This window comes from Oncorhynchus mykiss, chromosome 6, assembly GCF_013265735.2.
Source record: "Oncorhynchus mykiss isolate Arlee chromosome 6, USDA_OmykA_1.1, whole genome shotgun sequence".
In the NCBI taxonomy this organism is placed as follows: Eukaryota; Metazoa; Chordata; class Actinopteri; order Salmoniformes; family Salmonidae; genus Oncorhynchus; species Oncorhynchus mykiss.
Genome location: NC_048570.1, coordinates 30,463,453 through 30,484,193, shown reverse-complemented (window position 1 = coordinate 30,484,193; position 20,741 = coordinate 30,463,453). Strand labels below are relative to the sequence as shown.

The window sequence follows — 20,741 nt, the reverse complement described above, 5'->3', positions numbered from 1 at the left end:
CCACCACCACAGACATTGCATTACAAACCTTAGAAAACAAATAACACAACCACATACACAATACACAGAAATACACACAAAGACACACTCACACCACACATACACACACATGGTGATATACAGTTTCATTTCTTATAGCTCACTGCAAGCATAGCTGCCCCAAACCTCATTTTTATATCAACAGGGAATCTAACTTTGAGAATTTGCTACATATGACCCATGAACCTTTGACTCAAGTCACTCCAACAACATCTCTATTTGGAAAAAATACATTTCTTGCCTGGTAGCATGAAGAGCTTTGACTTTTAAACATGCATTGATGTGGTACAGTAAGCATGGTAGGTTCTCTTTAGATGCTAGAAAAACTATCCACTAGGAAACTGTCTGCAGGTGTACATGCAACCACCATGTTGACTGGACTATGGAACAGACCCAGATACAGCCAGCACAACAGACAGCATCTGAACAAGTGGACAGTGCCAAAGATGCTTCCTGAGTCTGCTTTCTTCCACACTAACTCACATTTCAGTACAGTGTACTTAATAGCTGCTGTATGAGAAATTACCTGAGAGATAGCCAAGTAAATAACATGTCAAATTCAAGGTCAAGATGGCTATAGAAACCACAAATAAAAACACTTGAAAAACTATCGTGCCATAGCTACTGTACTTCTCTTCTAATACATTACCAAGAATGTATACTAATGAATACATATGACCATGAGTAACATAAAGATACAGTATTTTGAATCAGACACATAAACCCAGTAAAGAATGGATATATAGTATATAAAGTGGTAGAAATGAATTGATTACATACTGGCATGAACTGAGAGAAGAGTATAGATTTAGCAAGAGGTAGAAAAGACAGGAGAGATGTGGAGGGAGGGGTGAAGTGTATATTCGTGTGTGTGTGTGTGTGTGTGTGTGTGTCTGTGTGTGCATGTGTGTGTTTGACTGCGTATGCGTGTGTGTGTGAGAGGGCGAAAGAACACTATGTGTGTGTGTGTGTGTGTATACATGAGAGAGAGAGGTGCAACATGAGTCATTGTTGGCACTAAGTTATGCTGAATGTGCAGTAGGTATTAGTGACACCAGCTGGCCTCCTGGACCTCTCATCTCTCAGCCTTAAATGACAGCATAACCTCTCTGACATCCCACTCAGAAGGTCTGAGGACTGTGTGTACGTGGGTCATAAGTTAAACACATTAACGTTAGGGTGGCAGGTAGCCTAGCAGTACCGAAAGGTTGCTGGTTCAAATGCCCGAGTTGACGAGGTGAAACATCTGTTGATGTGGCCTTTAGCAAGGCACTTAACCGTAGATGCTCTGGATAAGAGTGTCTGCTAAATGACTAAAATATTAGTGGGGCACATAACAAGTATCTTTCAATATGCATTCTTCATAACAAGTATCTTTCAATATGCATCCTTCATAACAAGTATCCTTCAATATGCATCCTTCATAACAAGTATCCTTCAATATGCATCCTTCATAACAAGTATCTTTCAATATGCATCCTTCATAACAAGTATCCTTCAATATGCATCCTTCATAACAAGTATCCTTCAATATGCATCCTTCATAACAAGTATCCTTCAATATGCATCCTTCATAACAAGTATCCTTCAATATGCATCCTTCATAACAAGTATCCTTCAATATGCATCCTTCATAACAAGTATCCTTCAATATGCATCCTTCATAACAAGTATCCTTCATAACAAGTATCCTTCAATATGCATCCTTCATAACAAGTATCTTTCAATATGCATCCTTCATAACAAGTATCCTTCAATATGCATCCTTCATAACAAGTATCCTTCAATATGCATCCTCCATAAATAGTATCCTTCAATATGCATCCTTCATAACAAGTATCCTTCATAACAAGTATCCTTCAGAACAAGTATCCTTCAATATGCATCCTCCATAACAAGTATCCTTCATAACAAGTATCTTTCAATATGCATCCTTCATAACAAGCATCCTTCAATATGCATCCTTCATAACAAGTATCCTTCAATATGCATCCTTCATAACAAGTATCCTTCAATATGCATCCTTCATAACAAGTATCTTTCAATATGCATCCTTCATAACAAGTATCCTTCAATATGCATCCTTCATAACAAGTATCCTTCAATATGCATCCTTCATAACAAGTATCCTTCAATATGCATCCTTCATAACAAGTATCCTTCAATATGCATCCTTCATAACAAGTATCCTTCATAACAAGTATCCTTCAGAACAAGTATCCTTCAATATGCATCCTTCATAACAAGTATCCTTCATAACCAGTATCTTTCAATATGCATCCTTCATAACAAGTATCCTTCAATATGCATCCTTCATAACAAGTATCCTTCATAACAAGTATCTTTCAATATGCATCCTTCATAACAAGTATCCTTCAATATGCATCCTTCATAACAAGTATCCTTCATAACAAGTATCCTTCAATATGCATCCTTCATAACAAGTATCCTTCATAACAAGCACCCTTCAATATGCATCCTTCATAACAAGTATCTTTCAATATGCATCCTTCATAACAAATATCCTTCAATATGCATCCTTCATAACAAGTATCCTTCATAACAAGTATCATTCAATATGCATCCTTCATAACAAGCATCATTCAATATGCATCCTTCATAACAAGTATCCTTCAATATGCATCCTTCATAACAAGCATCCTTCAATATGCATCCTTCATAACAAATATCTTTCAATATCCATCCTTCATAACAAGTATCCTTCAATATGCATCCTTCATAACAAGTATCCTTCAATATGCATCCTTCATAACAAGTATCCTTCATAACAAGTATCCTTCAATATGCATAACCCCGGTAGATAAAACCTCTTAACAGTTCCACAAGGTTTAAGACTTCCAGCTGATGAGCTTTCTTTATACGTGTATACATTACTCTTTAGCCAGTAGGGTGAGGATGATTCACATAAATATCATGGTATTTGTTTGGAATATCACCTTTTAAGGTTGTGTATGAATGATCTGAGCCCTTATGGTAGCTGACTGTACATGGCTTTTAGATTGTCAGTTTGTGTCTCTGACAATCTAAAAGACCATCTAATATCTATGTGATTCTGCCATCCAGTCTTGTTGCCAGTCCTTCTCTCTCAGTGTGTGTCTGTGGGTGGTATCACTCCCATGGTCAGTTGGACGGTGAGGTGGGGCGGTGACAGAGAGAGGGAGAGAGAGAGAGAGAGGAGGGCATGAGGGAGGGTGTTCGTGGGGAATGAACGTGGTGGCCTGGCCCTCCTGGTAGAAAAGACAAACACTGTAAACATTAACAAACTGGCTGAAGCTCACATACACAGAAAGAGAGTCACAATCACACACACGAAGACACTGAAGACACTCATAAAAGACAACAATTTAAAACACAGACATGTATACACACAAATGCACTCACACACATACACACTCACACACCAACACCCTGCAAATATGAGGTGTGACAGAGAAAGGGCATAGATACTACATCCCCTAAATCTGGAGAGACTCAAAGATACAGGACAAACACACATACACACAAACAACTGATCAACAACATGTCACAACATTCATACATGAACAGAGCGGTCAAAACACACGGTTAAAACGGGTTCAGGACCTTTTAATCCCCACAGAGAATAATATACAGTAGAGGATGTAAACAGGCAGACTAAACAGTCGGGTCATTCCCCAGCATGCATGCCATGCAATATCAGTCTGATAGTAAAGCATCTACAAGTTACAGAGGCATAAACAGCTCCCAGACTACATCTCCCACAGGCCACTGCTTGCACATGCAGACAGGCAGGAGGGCAGGGAGGGAAACACAGAGAGGGAAGAGGACATTTGGAAGAGGACAGAAAGAGAAAGAGGAAGAAAGAAAGACATGCACAGAGCAAAAGAGATAGGGAGAGGAGGAAGAGAGAGAGAGAGTGATGGAACAAGGGACACCTCCCTCTCCCGGGGGTGCTGAGCACACAGTGTGTGAGGAGGATTGGTCACAGAGCAGACGGTTAAAAAGGTGGAATTTTCAAGAGCACAAAAATAAAGAGTTATAAAAAAAAAACTGGTCTTCAAAATAAAGATGAGGGCCAGAGGTCAACATGAGGTCGGAGGGCATGAGTTCAGAGGTCTGAGAGGAGGAGTGAGAAGAAGGAAGAGTAGGGCGGCCAGGCTGCAGATAACATGTCCAGAGAAACACAAAGAGAGAGGGGACAGATAGTCAAAAGGAACAAGTATGGGGATCCCAGTGGGACACACAGTGCACCGAATGGAACGACCCCCGGTCTGAAGAGACTCATACAGCCCCATGCACACACAGGCAGAGAGCGTAACGTTACCCTTATAGAAGCCTAGCTGGATTCAGTTCAGGCCTCCCGAGCCTCACTAGTATGACTAAACGGAACTCATTGCTTTTACGGAGTTGCAAATCATGCGTCTTAGACTCAAACCACTAGAGTTAAGAAAGGGGATTGAAAGTCAAAATCACTAAGAGCCAAATGTGATGAAAATAAGGAAAAGACAAGAACAGGTCGACTGAAAGGTACAGTAAGAAGAATGTAGTTCTCCATCATTTCTACACTAAATAGTAGAATAAAAAACAATTTGTTTCCTATAGATACTCTGAATGACAGTGCTGCATGCATCCTACCTGGGTTAAAAATACAATGTGGAATCTAATTGCGGTCTCCAGGCTTGGATTCCCACTTCAGAATCGATTGTAATTTTCCATTCATTTGATTGTAAAGGTTAATTAGGGGACCAAGGGAGTTATCACCAAGGAATTGAGCATCTTCCAGACTGACATTCAGTCAGAGAGTGAATCCTCATTCTGTACCATCCTCCGATGTCAAATACTGGCCTACCTACAGTGCCTTGCGAAAGTATTCGGCCCCCTTGAACTTTGCGACCTTTTGCCACATTTCAGGCTTCAAACATAAAGATATAAAACTGTATTTTTTTGTGAAGAATCAACAACAAGTGGGACACAATCATGAAGTGGAACGACATTTATTGGATATTTCAAACTTTTTTAACAAACCAAAAACTGAAAAATTGGGCGTGCAAAATTATTCAGCCCCTTTACTTTCAGTGCAGCAAACTCTCTCCAGAAGTTCAGTGAGGATCTCTGAATGATCCAATGTTGACCTAAATGACTAATGATGATAAATACAATCCACCTGTGTGTAATCAAGTCTCTGTATAAATGCACCTGCACTGTGATAGTCTCAGAGGTCCGTCAAAAGCGCAGAGAGCATCATGAAGAACAAGGAACACACCAGGCAGGTCCGAGATACTGTTGTGAAGAAGTTTAAAGCCGGATTTGGATACAAAAAGATTTCCCAAGCTTTAAACATCCCAAGGAGCACTGTGCAAGCGATAATATTGAAATGGAAGGAGTATCAGACCACTGCAAATCTACCAAGACTTGGCCGTCCCTCTAAACTTTCAGCTCATACAAGGAGAAGACTGATCAGAGATGCAGCCAAGAGGCCCATGATCACCCTGGATGAACTGCAGAGATCTACAGCTGAGGTGGGAGACTCTGTCCATAGGACAACAATCAGTCGTATATTGCACAAATCTGGCCTTTATGGAAGAGTGGCAAGAAGAAAGCCATTTCTTAAAGATATCCATAAAAAGTGTTGTTTAAAGTTTGCCACAAGCCACCTGGGAGACACACCAAACATGTGGAAGAAGGTGCTCTGGTCAGATGAAACCAAAATTGAACTTTTTGGCAACAATGCAAAACGTTATGTTTGGCGTAAAAGCAACACAGCTCATCACCCTGAACACACCATCCCCACTGTCAAACATGGTGGTGGCAGCATCATGGTTTGGGCCTGCTTTTCTTCAGCAGGGACAGGGAAGATGGTTAAAATTGATGGGAAGATGGATGGAGCCAAATACAGGACCATTCTGGAAGAAAACCTGATGGAGTCTGCAAAAGACCTGAGACTGGGACGGAGATTTGTCTTCCAACAAGACAATGATCCAAAACATAAAGCAAAATCTACAATGGAATGGTTAAAAAATAAATATATCCAGGTGTTAGAATGGCCAAGTCAAAGTCCAGACCTGAATCCAATCGAGAATCTGTGGAAAGAACTGAAAACTGCTGTTCACAAATGCTCTCCATCCAACCTCACTGAGCTCAAGCTGTTTTGCAAGGAGGAATGGGAAAAAATGTCAGTCTCTCGATGTGCAAAACTGATAGAGACATACCCCAAGCGACTTACAGCTGTAATCGCAGAAAAAGGTGGCGCTACAAAGTATTAACTTAAGGGGGCTGAATAAGTTTGCACGCCCAATTTTTCAGTTTTTGATTTGTTAAAAAAGTTTGAAATATCCAATAAATGTCGTTCCACTTCATGATTGTGTCCCACTTGTTGTTGATTCTTCACAAAAAAATACAGTTTTATATCTTTATGTTTGAAGCCTGAAATGTGGCAAAAGGTCGCAAAGTTCAAGGGGGCCGAATACTTTCGCAAGGCACTGTACATTCTACATCCTCTGAAAAATCAGGAACAAACTTATCAGCCATACTATCATTCATAACTCCAAAAGATAAATAATAGATCTCTTGAAAATCCTTGTTGTAATAAACATAAACAATACCATGTCTAGAGGTCAGGTTGGTATTGTCCTGTGAGAGTGTGACCACCTTGTTACACAGACAGCGTCAGAAGAAAGAGCTTTGGGAGGCAGACTGGACAGGTGTTAGATATCAGAGTCACTGCAGCTGTGATCTGACTGAGCATCTCCCGTTTGTCCCTTTGTCCATCATGGTCATATCTATGCATGAGTTACATCACCTGTTATTGCTCCAGTTTGCACTGAGGGGACCTGGCACCTGCTGTGATGACACATGAGATAGTGAGGCACAGAGCAGACCAAGAAGAGAGACCTCAGCACTCCAGTGATGGTCAGTCCAGTGCAGTGTTTTTTTTACACCAGTCCAGTGGTGAAACTGGAGTCAATCTGATGTATATCATGCATGTGTAAAATAGTAAACCATGAGTAAAAGTAGTCAAAGTTTGAGAAATGACCCCTGGAAGCAAAGCCAACAGCAGTATGCTTGAAGGAAAGACTACAGACTGAATTAATGTATGGAAATGCTTGTTTTTTACAGACACATAATATCCTGCACGATATCTCACATGGCCTATGTAGGCAGATTGTGGTTTAAATCATGTTGGATAAAGATGAACATCATGAACTCATAGCCAAAATCGTACTTTATAGGATGTAATAACATACACCTGTCAAATACACAGATACGACACAGTAGTAACTTACGCACTGAATACAGATCTAACAAAATATACATTTGGCACGCATGAACAGAATCTCATGCAACACACCATACACAGCTGACTAACACAGCATTTCATTAATTTTATCTATTTCTTTTTAAATCGTCAACTTTCCTATTGCTAACAACTTCATCAAACACACATGAAAACAGATGTTTCTTGAGGTTCCAATTGATCTATAAATACACTATATATATAAAAGTATGTGGACACCCTTTCATATTAGTAGATTCGGCTATTTCAGGCACACCAGTTGCTGACAGGTGTATAATATCGAGCACACAGCCCTGCAATCTCCATAGACAAACATTGGCAGTAGAATGGCATACTGAAGAGTTCAGTGACTTTCAACGTGCCACTGTCATAGGATGCCACCTTTCCAACAACTCAGTTCGTAAAATGTGTGCCCTGTTAGAGCTGCCCCGGTTAACTGTAAGTGCTGTTATTGTGAAGTGGAAACATCTAGGAGCAACAATAGCTCAGCTGCGAAGTGATAGGCCACACAAACTCACAGAATGGGACCGGCGAGTGCTGATGTGCGTAGCACGTAGAAATGGCCTGTCCTCAGTTGCAGCACTCACTACCGAGTTCCAAACTGCCTCTGGAAACAACGTCAGCACAAGAACTGTTCATCGAGAGCTTCATGAAATGGATTTCCATGGCCGAGCAGCCGCACACAAGCCTAAGATCACCATGCGCAATGCCAAGCGTTGGGTAGAGTAATGTAAAGCTCACCGCCATTGTACTCTGGAGCAGTGAAAATGCGTTCTCTGCAGTGATGAATCACGCTCACCATCTGGCCGTCCAACGGACGAATCTGGGTTTGACGGATATCAGGAGAACGCCACCTGCCCGAATGCATAGTACCAACTGTAAAGTTTGGTGGAGGAGGAATAATGGCTGTTTTCATGGTTCGAGGTATGCCCCTTAGTTCCAGTGAAGGGAAATCTTAACGCTACAGCATACAATAACATTCTAGACAGTTCTGTGCTACCAACTTTCTGGCAACAGTTTGGGAAAGGCCCTTTCCTGTTTCAGCATGACAATGCCCCGTGCACAAAGTGAGGTTCATACTGAAATGGTTTGTCAAGATCGGTGTGGTAGAACTTGCCTGAACACCTTTGGGATGAATTGGAACGACGACTACGAGCCAGGCCTAATCACCCAACATCAGTACCCGACCTCACTAATGCTCTTGCGCCGTAATGTTCCAACATCTACTGAAAAGTCTTCCCAGAAGAGTGGAGGCTGTTATAGCACCAAAGGGGGGGACGAGCAGGTGTCCACATACTTTTGTGTATGTCAAAGAATGATCTCTATTTCGATCTATACTTTTTTTGGCAGGCTCCGTTCATTTTGCATAAATCGATATACCAGTTGCATCGGCCATTTCAGTGGAGAGAGAATTCCTAAAATGTAGCTGGCACTATTAGACAAGGTTGTGATGCTGATTGAAGGCTCTACAGGTCATTGATACATTGTACTCAACCACAAACAAGAGAATGTATCTGAGTCAGACTTTAGAGGAGCACCACAGAGGCAGTTGTTGTCTGAGTGTCTTGAGCCCTGGTCCAGGTTGCTGCGTTTCACATCTGTCGAAATCTCAAGTTCATGGCAATAGCATATAGGACAGCCTTTGACTGAGGATTGGGGCAGGAGGGTGATGGAGGAGGAGGAGGAGAGAGAGAATAACTGGTAGGGTATGGTGGTTGGGGGTGGGAGAGGGCTGCGTGCGGATGAGGAGAAGCCTTACCATTGGTCAGGCTGGGGGAGATGTGGTCGCTCTCGTTGTGTCTGCGTCTGCTTGGCTCCCGGGCCTGCCTCCCTGCAGGCTGTGGCCCCTGGCCCTCCAACATGTTTACTATGTCCATCCGGTCAATGCTCTTCAGAGCTGTGTACAAACTCTCCACTGTACATAGGAGCCACAAGAGAGAAAGAGAGACAGAGAAAGGGGGAGGAGAAAAGAATAGAGAGAGAATAGAGAGAAGACAGAGACAAGAGGCAGGAAAATGGGAAATGGACCGTTAAATAACAGACAAGGAAGTGGAAGATAGTATGAGGAGAATAAGGACATTGTTTACCAGTACCCTGACAGACCCAGGTTTGACCCAGAAAATGACAGTTAACACAATGTTAATACAAGGTACTGCATAGGGTAGACAAGTCTCACATGCAAATCCAAGAGCCAGTGCAAGACTGTACGGGGGGTGAGTGGAGATGATGAATATAGGATAAGAGGATGCACAGGAAGGATCCACTGACCTATATGGGATCTCAGGTACTTACTATTGGCTATCTTGCCCTCACAGGTGGCCCATAGGCTGAGCAGGGCAGAACTCTGCTCCAATAGGGAGTTAGGATTCTCCACACGGATCTTATTAATGTCATCTACACTGAACTGTAGCTCCCTCGCCAGCTCTGGAGAGACAAAGGTGGAGAGACAGAGGCAGGGAGGAGAGGAAAAGCAGCCGCAAGCCATTAAAACTGATATACAGACTCAGACGCCGACACAAGCACCAAACACAGGCACGAGACACAGACACTCATTCCACTCACTCACCAGCCCAGCTCAGTCCCAGCTGTTCAGCTATCAGAGCCATCTTCAGCTCTGTCTTTTCCATGGCACTCATTGATGCTGCAGAAACCAGACCACAACTGATACTTTAACATGAGAAGTTAATGTACCGTTGTGATTATTACTGCATGAAGGGGCACATGGAATGTGAACGTGTTCATGTGGGGTATGTCATTGTCTTATGTCAGGTAGCTTGACTGACTCATCTGCACTGATTGAGGGACGAGCGTCGTGTAGGAATGACGCCACCTGTCGGAAGACAATGGTGGTCTGTATGGGGTATCATAGGGATGGGATGGGATGGCATGCACCTTTACCCATGGCAGGCTCATTCAGGGCGCTGTATCTCTCTCGCAGGGCTAATGGGGTCAGAGTTCGCCTCCGATCTTCACTCCCAGCAGCCTGTCAATCGGACATAAGCAAAAGCCTCTGGAATATATAATTTGCCTCAGATCTCACAAGTTCCCAAAATTAAATATGCATGTGTGTATTTTTTTTTAGGCCTACCTTGATACACAGAGGCATGGTAATATTGAGATTGCACAGCACATGTTGGCTGTCTTCGTACTTGGTAGACTTCCGCAGGAAAGACAGGAATCCGGAGTGATCTTTGCTACTATCTCTCACCTTGGAGGAGAGAACGGAGCGAAACAGACAAGAGATATTTTCAGTGAGAGAGGGAGACCCAGAGAGGGACGGAGTAATGGAGAGAGGAAGGAAGACAGAGAGGGAGAGTTAAACACCTTGACAGAAACGGGGAGTCTATTGTCTCGGAAGGCCTGGAAGCTGAAACAGCGAGGCTGCTGGGTAGCCTTCCTCACTGGGACCAGGTTCCCAGAACACTCCAGGTGCAGCGGCATACCCTCCATCACCTGAGGGGGAGGACACTAACTTCAGACACGGTGGCCATGTCCGAATACCCATACCAGTGTACTACATACTTAAACTGTATACTATGCACTCATTGTCACATACTATTTTGCACGTACCGTCTAATAAAAAGTATGCAGTATGCCATGGCCGCAACGCAGTAGCGGCTCCTGACTGGCTGAGTAGGTGGGGTGGGGCCGAGTGCGGGTAGATTTTTCCAAATTCAATAGACATGCATCACATTAACCAGCCTGATAATAACTAATTTCCAATTAGAATAAGTTCTCTAAACTCTGAATAGAATATGAATGGAGTTATAGGCCTACTCAGGCTGGTTAGAGGCAGCCTATCACATTCAACCTATACCGTAGTAGACCATATAGCCCATCTATCCTATTTAAAAGTACTGAAGACAGGAACAGATAATTTGTTTCCATTTCAACATATTTATTATTAGTGAAACCAAAGTACTGTAACATTTACAAATTCAATCAAATAGTCTAGTACACGCATGAAAACTTTTCAAACGTTCAAATCAAAAGGCTATTGCACACTGAAACGTGGACAGTCGGGTGCATCGCAAATTCAGAACCGCTGGACAGCAACGTAATGCACTAAACGAGATCAGGATGACTGCTAAATTTTGATCCATAAATGAAATAATGATATGAGTAGCCTAGCCTACAAAACTAAAACACTCCATACGTACAAATCAAAAGGCCTGATTAACATAACGCAACCACATCTCAAGTCCATGGTGCTGACACAGTCAGAAATCAAAAGATGGTTTAGTATTTACTGTAGTTTAAATGTGCTACACCTACAATTTCTCAGAATTTCTCCCCTATGTGGAAGCTAGGTGAATTGCAACAGCGCTAGCCTGCAACAAATATCCCTCTCCCAGCAAATATCCCTCTCCCCCTAAAGAGGGTAATGCGTACTGCCCAATACGTCACTGGGGCCAAGCTTCCTACCATCCAGGACCTCTATACCAGGTGGTGTCAGAGGAAGGCCCTAAAAATTGTCAAAGACTCAAGCCACCTTCCGGAACTCCAAGTCTGGATCCAAGAGGCTTCTAAACAGCTTCTACCCCAAGCCATAAGACTCCTGAACATCTAATAAAATGGCTACCCAGACTATCTGCATTGCCCCCTCCCCTCTTCTACACTACTGTTACTTTCTGTTATTGTCTATGCATAGTCACTTTAATAACTCTACCTACATGTACATATTACCTCAATTACCTCGACACCGGTGCCCCCGCACATTGACTCTGTACCGGTACACCCTGTATATAGCCTCGCTTTTGTGGTTTTACTGCTGCTCTTTAATTATTTGTTACTTTTATCTATGACTTTTTTTAATGTATTTTCTTAAAACGGCATTGTTGTTTAAGGGCTTGTAAGTAAGCGTTTCACTGTAAGGTCTACCTGTTGTATTCGGCGCATGTGACAAATACCATTTGATTTGATTTGATCCCTATTCCCCGTAAAATGGCGGAGACTTGCGCTTGAGCCTTTTACTTTCGGTTTTGGTCCACCAATTTCAAACAGCAGTAAAAACAATATTTATTCATTAAAAAAAATTATAATTCTGTTTTCAAAGATTTAGCCAATGATGCAATACTCGTTATCATTAAAAGGAGAACAAAGACTTAGACTTACAGAGACTTACAGAGACTTATCCTACATTTGAACACCACCGTAGAAGCTTCGGGATTTGGCATCTTCCCAATTAAGTAGCCTATGTTTATTGTTTGACTACTTGAAGAGAACTAGGGCCGATCACTTGAAGCCCACCTCTTCCAATGCATTGTGGAAAAGTGTGCATCGGATTATACTAGATGAAGAAGAGAAATGCGTATAACATCCTGGCACTTAAACTATACTGTATTTTTGAAATGTTGCATACTATTAAGCATTATTTTTTGCATACTCAAACAGCCTACTATTTAGGACGCAAGTATGGGTATTCGGACACAGCCAATGGCTCCCTCCACTCACTTCACAGTGCCTCTTCAGATGAAGCTTCTAAGCAATGACATCATGGTGATAACCATCGATATAACCCCCTACACTGACCTCGATATCGCGACTGCGGGCCACCTCGCTGAAGTTCTCGTGTTGCTCCAGGGTTTTGTCCATCTTGTCATCAGTCATGCAGTAGCAGCGCAAACGGCCCTCACGGACCTCGTTCATCTTGGCAAACACCACAAACTTGGCCATGTAGGGCACGGCTGAGAGCTCCCGGTACATTAGGTTGGCGAAAGACATGGCCTCGGCTGTCCGGGGACAGTCAGCCAGCCAGAACCTGAGAAGAGACACCAGTGTGTAAGATATCTGGCAACCCTTAAGTTACTCATGACTAGATCCTTTGAGATATGCAGGTGATTAGCATACCTAAAACGCCCAATGCAGTCAAAAACATGGTTTTGCAGTTTTATATACACTCATTGGCCAGTTTATTAGGTACAGCACCCCGTTCACGAAAATGGGTCGCTCCTATAGACAGTGAATCACGTGGCCATGGCTTGCTATATAAAGCTGGCAGACAGGCATTGAGGCATTCAGTTACTGTTCGATTGAACGAGTTACTGTTTGATTGAAGAATTTGTTCTTAACTGACTTGCCTAGTTAAATAAAGGTAAAATAAATGTTTAAAAAAAAAGTGATTTTGAGCATGGTATGATCGTCGATGCCAGGCACACCAGATCCAGTATCTCAGAAATGACTGCCCTCCTGGGGGTTTCACGCTCAACAGTGTAGTGTTACTGAGAATGGTGAGACAATGGTGAGCTGCAGTCCTGTGGGTGAAACCAACTTGTTGATGAGAGGTCGAAGGAGAATGGCAAGAATCATGGAAGCTAACAGGTGGGCCACAAACAGAGAAATAACGTCGCAGTACAACAGTGGTGTGCAGAACGGCATCTCGGAACCCTCAACTCGTCAATCCTTATCACGGATGTGCTACTGCAGCAGACGACCACACCGGGTTCCACTCCTATCATCTAAAAACAAGTAGAAGCGGCTCCAGTGGGCACACGATCACCAACACTGGACAATTGAGGAATAGAAGAACGTCGCCTGGAACATGATCTCAGTTTACTTGAGTGTCCTGGTCAGTCCCCAGACCTCAACCTAATAGAACATCTTCGGGGTGAGATGGAACGGCCTGTTCGCTACATGAATGTCCTGCTGTCCAATGTGAAGCAACTGTCTGATGCCATCGCCTCAGCATGGACCAACAACCCTGTGGAACTTTTCAGACACCATGTAGAATGCCCCAATGAATTCAGGCTGTTCTGGTGGCAAAGGGGAGTCTTACCCGGTACTAGATGGATGTACCTAATAAACTGGCATGTGAGTGTATGTTTCCACACTATGAGGTTGGAATAGTACTGTGAAATTGTGAAAATGATGATAATGCCCTTTTAGTGTAAGAGCTGTTTGAAAAGACCCCCTGAAATTCTGCCTGTTTTGGTGGGATGGAGTTTTGAGCTGCTTGGTGACATCACCAGGTCCTAGCTACATTCTGGCTTGAGAAATTGCTATTTGCTAAGAAGCTATCTTTGTGTCTTTTTTACCATTTGAATTGAAAACAATCACAATAAGGTGCTTCATTATTACCGAGAACAAACGGCTGCATTTGACTGCTCTCCAGTGACAGAAAGAGCTGGATTGTGAGATTTCGGATGTGAACTTGAATGTCTGATGAACATGAATGCTAATGAGTGAGTTGCTGCTGTATACTTACCGTGCTGACACATTGGTTGTGAAGTTGGCACAGTCTTTGCTATATATGAGCTTGGTGGTGCCTGTGATGTCCTCCCACTGGGCTGGGGCTGTGCCACCTGGGGAGAAGGAAGAGACATCAGTTACACCAATATATAAGGATGAGGAGAAAAAGGTATATTAAACATGCAAGCAGATTTTACTTCACCATATCACTCTGACACCCATTGTTATGGTGCAGAGAATCAACAGTTACTGTATATAGCCATGACATTGCATATTCTCTGGCTTGCAGACCGACATAAATCTGGATTTTCCCATCTCACAGCTGAGAGACTTTGAATCACTATGTTCAATGAATTTCCTTCTGTCTATGAGGTGATCACGCAGTCCAACTCATGGTTTACTCTAAATAGAGGGAAACTATTAAACTATTCCACTGTGCCATTAGTCCACTGTAAGGCCTCAGTCAGGTTTGCGTGTGAAAGTGTTGGCGTACCGATGACACTGCAGAGCAGGCGCAGGCTGGTGGTGTCCCCCTCCCCAGAGTCCCGGGGGCTCTCTCTCCAGGAGGGGGGTAGGGGGATGCACAGGCCGATGGGCCGGTGGAACTTGCGTCGCCGTGGCTCCACAGTCACCACAGGGCTGAAGGTTGCCTGGTTACCCAGCAGCTTGGCAACCAGCTCGTCTGGGACTGGTTGGGCCTGAGGTTGGAGGGGAGAGGATGTGTGGAGGGAGAGACAACGATGTGGTGGAGGAGTATGGAGAAGAAAGAGAGGAAGGCACAGAGAGAAAGAGGGAGAGAAATTGACACAAAGGTAGACAGACAGATAGCAATGTAGAGCAAAAGAGTAAGAGAAAAGAAGACAGTGAGAGATAATAGGATGTATGTGATGATGTAACGGATGACAATGTACAGGTAAATAAATCAAATGGAAGAAATGAAGGATGAAGAGAAAATGAGAGAAGTCTGTGGTCAACAAAATGCTATTTGAATCTACACCAAAACATACAAACAATTTGAAAAGACACATTTGCGTTTATTTTTTGTTGTCAGTGTTTATTGTAAAAATGTGAAACAAATATTAACACTTAAAAATCTATATTCACAAAAAAATCATAAACCTTTAGACATTAATGCAAACAGATTTGAAAGAAAAAGACGTTGTTTAACCCAGTCAAAGTATAGAATACAATTCAAGCATTCATGCACAGATTTCCTCGTTCACTTGCTTCACGTGATGAATATTAAATGATATATGAAATAAAATAAATGGTCTCCCTCGCTACACATTCAAGTTAACTGTCTCACTTTGTACAGCCTTTGAGAAGGTTAGCGTATCTGCTAGAGTAAAGCTATCACCGGGTTATGAGGTTATAAGGTTCTACAGGCTGCAGGTAACACAGCGGATGCACCAAAGCAGCAGGGGAGATGGAAGGTCCATGGATGGTGGAATCAAATCAAATCAAACTTGATTTGTCACTTGCGCCGAATACAAGTCTAAACCTTACCGTGAAATGCATCCTGTGCCATGTTCACTGTAACATATTTCTCTCTAAAAATGAGGCTACTTATGTAGGCCAATATGGAGGTTTATCTATGGCAAGGGCTAAAACCCCTCAACACACGGGTATGAAACCAAATCCAAACCAATCTCCACTCCGATCATCGCAGGCATGCTGCTAAAGAACACTCACTTTCAACAAAGTCCCTCTGCATTGTCTAACCATGACTATAGCTATAGAATGTCACCACAGTAGTGAATGATGCATTAAGCTTTAGGACACTGGCATGCTCATTTGCAAACATTGGTGACTCGAAGATGCAACTTGAAGGTTAAAATGCCCATAGTCAAGTGACTGTACTACGTGTATGTACGTAGTACATCTCAGTGTTCGTGTGTAGCACACAGAAAAAATACACAAATATGCAAATGTTCAACCTCTTGGCAAGGCAAAAAATAATTTTAAAGGTGCTGATCAAATTCAAACCAAATCCACATAGCATGCATATAGCATTCTTGGTGATACAGGCAGGCACTAACGATACTCTCTTCCTCCTCCTTCTTCCTCCTCATCCTCCCATCTCACCTGCAGGCCCAGGCGGACTCGCTTGGTGACCGCTGTCTCAGGGAACGAAGCCTGGACCAACGGTACCAGTTTACTGGTCAGCTGACCCCCCTCTGGGCCAATCAGATCGCTCTCCTGCTGAATGCGCGACACCACAGCAAAGTAGAGGGGGAAGTCAGTGGAGATGATTCGTCGGATACGCTTCTTCCCAAGCTCCTCCTGGCTCTCCAGCTCTAAAGGAATAAACAAGCAGACCGTAGCGGTCAATGAGAGTGGGTATTACTCGTACAGTACTGATAAGAAAGCAATGATGAACACCAAACAGCCTGTTATCAGTGACCGTAATCAGGTCTGACTGAGTTAGTAGGACTTCTCATTTGACTACCTTCATCCATCCCATTGAGGATAGTCTCCAGCACATCGTCGCCATAGCGATTGCGGTGTTCCTTCCAGACAGAGCCGTTCTCACTCCTCAGCACCACCAGCTCCCGGTCCCCTCGACCCAGAGCAGCAAAGTGAGGGATCTCCACGATCACAGGCCTGAAAGACACACAAAGCCACAGAGACAATAAGCTCATCATGTAATTAGTGGATACCCTCACCGAATGGTGAACACAGTTTTAGAATTAGATTTTTTTTCCTGATCTCAAAATGTCCTCCCTTCAATACTCTACAATGTAGGTTTAGTCCTCACCCTAGGAACTGCATGCTGGCTGGGCCCAGTGATATGATACGGCTGGCTAAGCCCTCTCCCTCCACCAGGGGGGGAGGAGTGGTGAGTTTCTGAGGCTTGACCAGACGACAGGTGATCCGTGTGGGGGCGGCACAGGTCCGTGGAGGGATGATGACACGCAGGCCGTTATGTCTGCTGCCTCGCATCGAGCCGCCCCGAGCATCCACCATGAAACTCACCAGGAACCTGACAAGACAAGTGTCCCCACATCATTAGACAGCTTACCAATGTTTCTATTTCCGCTCTTGGATAAGGTTGCAAAGGGAGGGTGTATTACTGTAAACATTCTACATTCACCAGTAAATTACCATTATTTCTGAGGCTGGTAACTAATGAACTTATTCTCTGCAGCAGAGGTAACTCTGAGTCTTCCTTTCCTGTGGCGGTCCTCATGAGAGACAGTTTCATCATAGCGCTTGATGGTTTTTGTGACTGCAATTGAAGGAACTTTCAAAGTTCTTGACATTTTGATTGAGCTTCATGTCTTAAAGTAATGATGTACTGTCATTTCTCTTTACTTATTTGAGCTGTTCTTGCCATGATATGGACTTGGTATTTTACCAAATAGGGCTATATTCTGTATACCACCCCTACCTTGTCACAACACGACTGATTGGCTCAAACGCATTAAGACGGTAAGAAATTCCACAAATTAACTTTTAACAAGACACAGCTGTTAATTTAAACGCATTCCAGGTGACTACCTCATGAAGCTGGTTGAGAAAATGCCAAAAGTGTGCAAAGCTGTCATCTAGGCAAAGGGTGACTACTTTGAAGAATCTCAAATATAAAATATATTTAGATTTCTTTAACATTTTTTGGGTTATTTCATGATTCCATATGTGTGATTTCATAGTTTTGATGTCTTCACTATTATTCTACGATATAGAAAATAGTCAAAATAAAGAAAAACACTTGAATGAGTAGGTGTGTCCAAACTTGACTTGTATTGTGTATACTATTTATACAAACCTGTAAAACATTATCCTAAATATATACCAACAACTTAGTGAACACCATTGTTTAATATGGGGGTTAAAGTATGAAATATTGATTTCTATATATTTTTTTTACTTTTTTTTTTTTTACTATGTCAATATGTATTTTTTGCAATGTTTTGGCGTCAAACTGGTGGCAGTTGTGAAAAAAGTCAATAGCTGAACGAGTTGCAGAGGTTATAGAAAATAATTCCAGTTTTGATTAGATACAATATATATATATATTTTTGTTGTTGTTGTATTTTACCCCCTTTATCTCCCCAAATTCGTGATATCCAATTGCAATCCAATTTTGATCTTGTCCCAATGGGCTTGGGAGAGGTGAAGGTCGAGTCATGTGTCCTCTGAAACATGACCCACCAACCCGCTCTTCTTACCACCCGGCCGCTTAACCCGGAACCCAGCTGCACCATTGTGCTGGAGCAAACACCATTCAACTGACGACCGAAGTCGAGACCACAATGAGACAAGTAAAACCCCACCGGCCAAACCCTCCCCTAACCCCGACGACGCTGGGCCAAACCCTCCCCTAACCCCGACGACGCTGGGCCAAACCCTCCCCTAACCCCGACGACGCTGGGCCAAACCCTCCCCTAACCCGGACGACGCTGGGTCAAACCCTCCCCTAACCCGGACGACGCTGGGCCAAACCCTCCCCTAACCCCGACGATGCTGGGCCAAACCCTCCCCTAACCCGGACGACGCTGGGCCAAACCCTCCCCTAACCCCGACGACGCTGGGCCAAACCCTCCCCTAACCCGGACGACGCTGGGCCAAACCCTCCCCTAACCCCGACGACGCTGGGCCAAACCCTCCCCTAACCCGGACGACGCTGGGCCAAACCCTCCCCTAACCCCGACGACGCTGGGCCAAACCCTCCCCTAACCCCGACGACGCTGGGCCAAACCCTCCCCTAACCCCGACGACGCTGGGCCAAACCCTCCCCTAACCCCGACGATGCTGGGCCAAACCCTCCCCTAACCCCGACGATGCTGGGCCAAACCCTCCCCTAACCCCGACGACGCTGGGCCAAACCCTCCCCTAACCCCGACGACGCTGGGCCAAACCCTCCCCTAACCCCGACGACGCTGGGCCAAACCCTCCCCTAACCCGGACGACGCTGGGTCAAACCCTCCCCTAACCCGGACGACGCTGGGCCAAACCCTCCCCTAACCCCGACGACGCTGGGCCAAACCCTCCCCTAACCCCGATGACGCTGGGCCAAACCCTCCCCTAACCCCGACGACGCTGGGCCAAACCCTCCCCTAACCCCGACGACGCTGGGCCAAACCCTCCCCTAACCCCGACGACGCTGGGCCAAACCCTCCCCTAACCCCGACGACGCTGGGCCAAACCCTCCCCTAACCTGGAAGACGCTGGGCCAAACCCTCCCCTAACCCCGACCACGCTGGGCCAATTGTGGGACTCACAGTCACGGCGGGTTGTGACAGCCTGGGATCGAATCCGGATGTGTAGTGACGCCTCAAGCACTGTGATGCACTCGGGAGGCCTGATCAGATTAAATTAAATATGCTGTTTCCTCTTAAACCATTTGGTCTATCTACTAGAAAATCATGGACAATATGGACACCGATATAAAAAATGAAGATCAAACTATGCTCTATAGATTGTCATACTAGCAAAACGCTATCTGTTCTTAAGCAATTTCTTGCTAAGGTTATTGTTAGGGTTAGGTTTAGAATAAGGGTCAGGGTAAGAGCAAAGGTCAGGGTAGGGTAAGGGTTAAGTTTAGGGATAGGTTTAGGGATAGGGTTAGTTGAAATTGCTAATAGTCTGTAGAGCATCTACAGATGGACTATCCAAATGAAGTGTTACCAAAGGTATACCATATGAATACATTGTTTTAAGTTATTCAAGTACACAAAAGTATGTGGACACCCCTTCAAATTAGTAGATTTGGATATTTAAGCCACACCAATTCCTGACAGGTGTATGAAATCGAGCACAAAGTCATGCAATCTCCATAGACAAACATTGACATTACAATGGCCTTACTGAAGAGCTCAGTGACTTTCAACGTGGCACTGTCATAGAATGCCACCTTTCCCACAACTCAGTTCTTCAAATGTATGCCCTGCTAAAACTGCCCCGGTCAACTGTAAGTGCTGTTGTTGTGAAGTGGAAACGTCTAGGAGCAACAACGGCTCAACCGCAAAGTGGTAGGCCACACAAGCTCACAGAAATGGACCGCCAAGTGCTGATGTGCATAGCGTGAAAAAATTGTCTGTCCTCGTTTGCAACACTTACTACCAAGTTCCAAATTGCCTCTGGAAGCAATGCCATCACAATAACTGTTCATCGGGAGCTTCATGAAATGGGTTTCAAGCCTAAGATCCCCATGCGCAATGCCATGTGTCAGCTGGAGTGGTGTAAAGCTCGCCTCCATTGGACTCTGGAGCAGTGG

General features: G+C 44.0%; 1 protein-coding gene across 18 annotated transcripts in view; it reads right to left on the bottom strand.

Annotated features, from left to right (window-relative positions):
* The window catches only part of LOC110525713 (ankyrin-1), a 77,614-nt gene that overhangs the window by 21,872 nt on the left and 35,001 nt on the right, over nucleotides 1-20,741 (bottom strand). For 16 of the 18 annotated variants that reach the window (XM_036979840.1, XM_036979833.1, XM_036979834.1 and 13 more), the window contains 12 exons: nucleotides 17,280-17,504; nucleotides 16,971-17,125; nucleotides 16,607-16,818; nucleotides 15,015-15,219; nucleotides 14,538-14,634; nucleotides 12,866-13,094; nucleotides 10,658-10,786; nucleotides 10,422-10,541; nucleotides 10,226-10,316; nucleotides 9,900-9,974; nucleotides 9,626-9,757; nucleotides 9,093-9,248 (listed from right to left, as the gene is read on the bottom strand). In XM_036979840.1, the coding sequence (XP_036835735.1) occupies nucleotides 9,093-9,248; nucleotides 9,626-9,757; nucleotides 9,900-9,974; nucleotides 10,226-10,316; nucleotides 10,422-10,541; nucleotides 10,658-10,786; nucleotides 12,866-13,094; nucleotides 14,538-14,634; nucleotides 15,015-15,219; nucleotides 16,607-16,818; nucleotides 16,971-17,125; nucleotides 17,280-17,504 (1,826 nt within the window). Of the gene's footprint in view, nucleotides 1-1,458; nucleotides 3,288-9,092; nucleotides 9,249-9,625; nucleotides 9,758-9,899; nucleotides 9,975-10,225; nucleotides 10,317-10,421; nucleotides 10,542-10,657; nucleotides 10,787-12,865; nucleotides 13,095-14,537; nucleotides 14,635-15,014; nucleotides 15,220-16,606; nucleotides 16,819-16,970; nucleotides 17,126-17,279; nucleotides 17,505-20,741 lie in introns of those variants that run through there. The other 2 variants (XM_036979841.1, XM_036979826.1) reach the window with 2 other exon arrangements.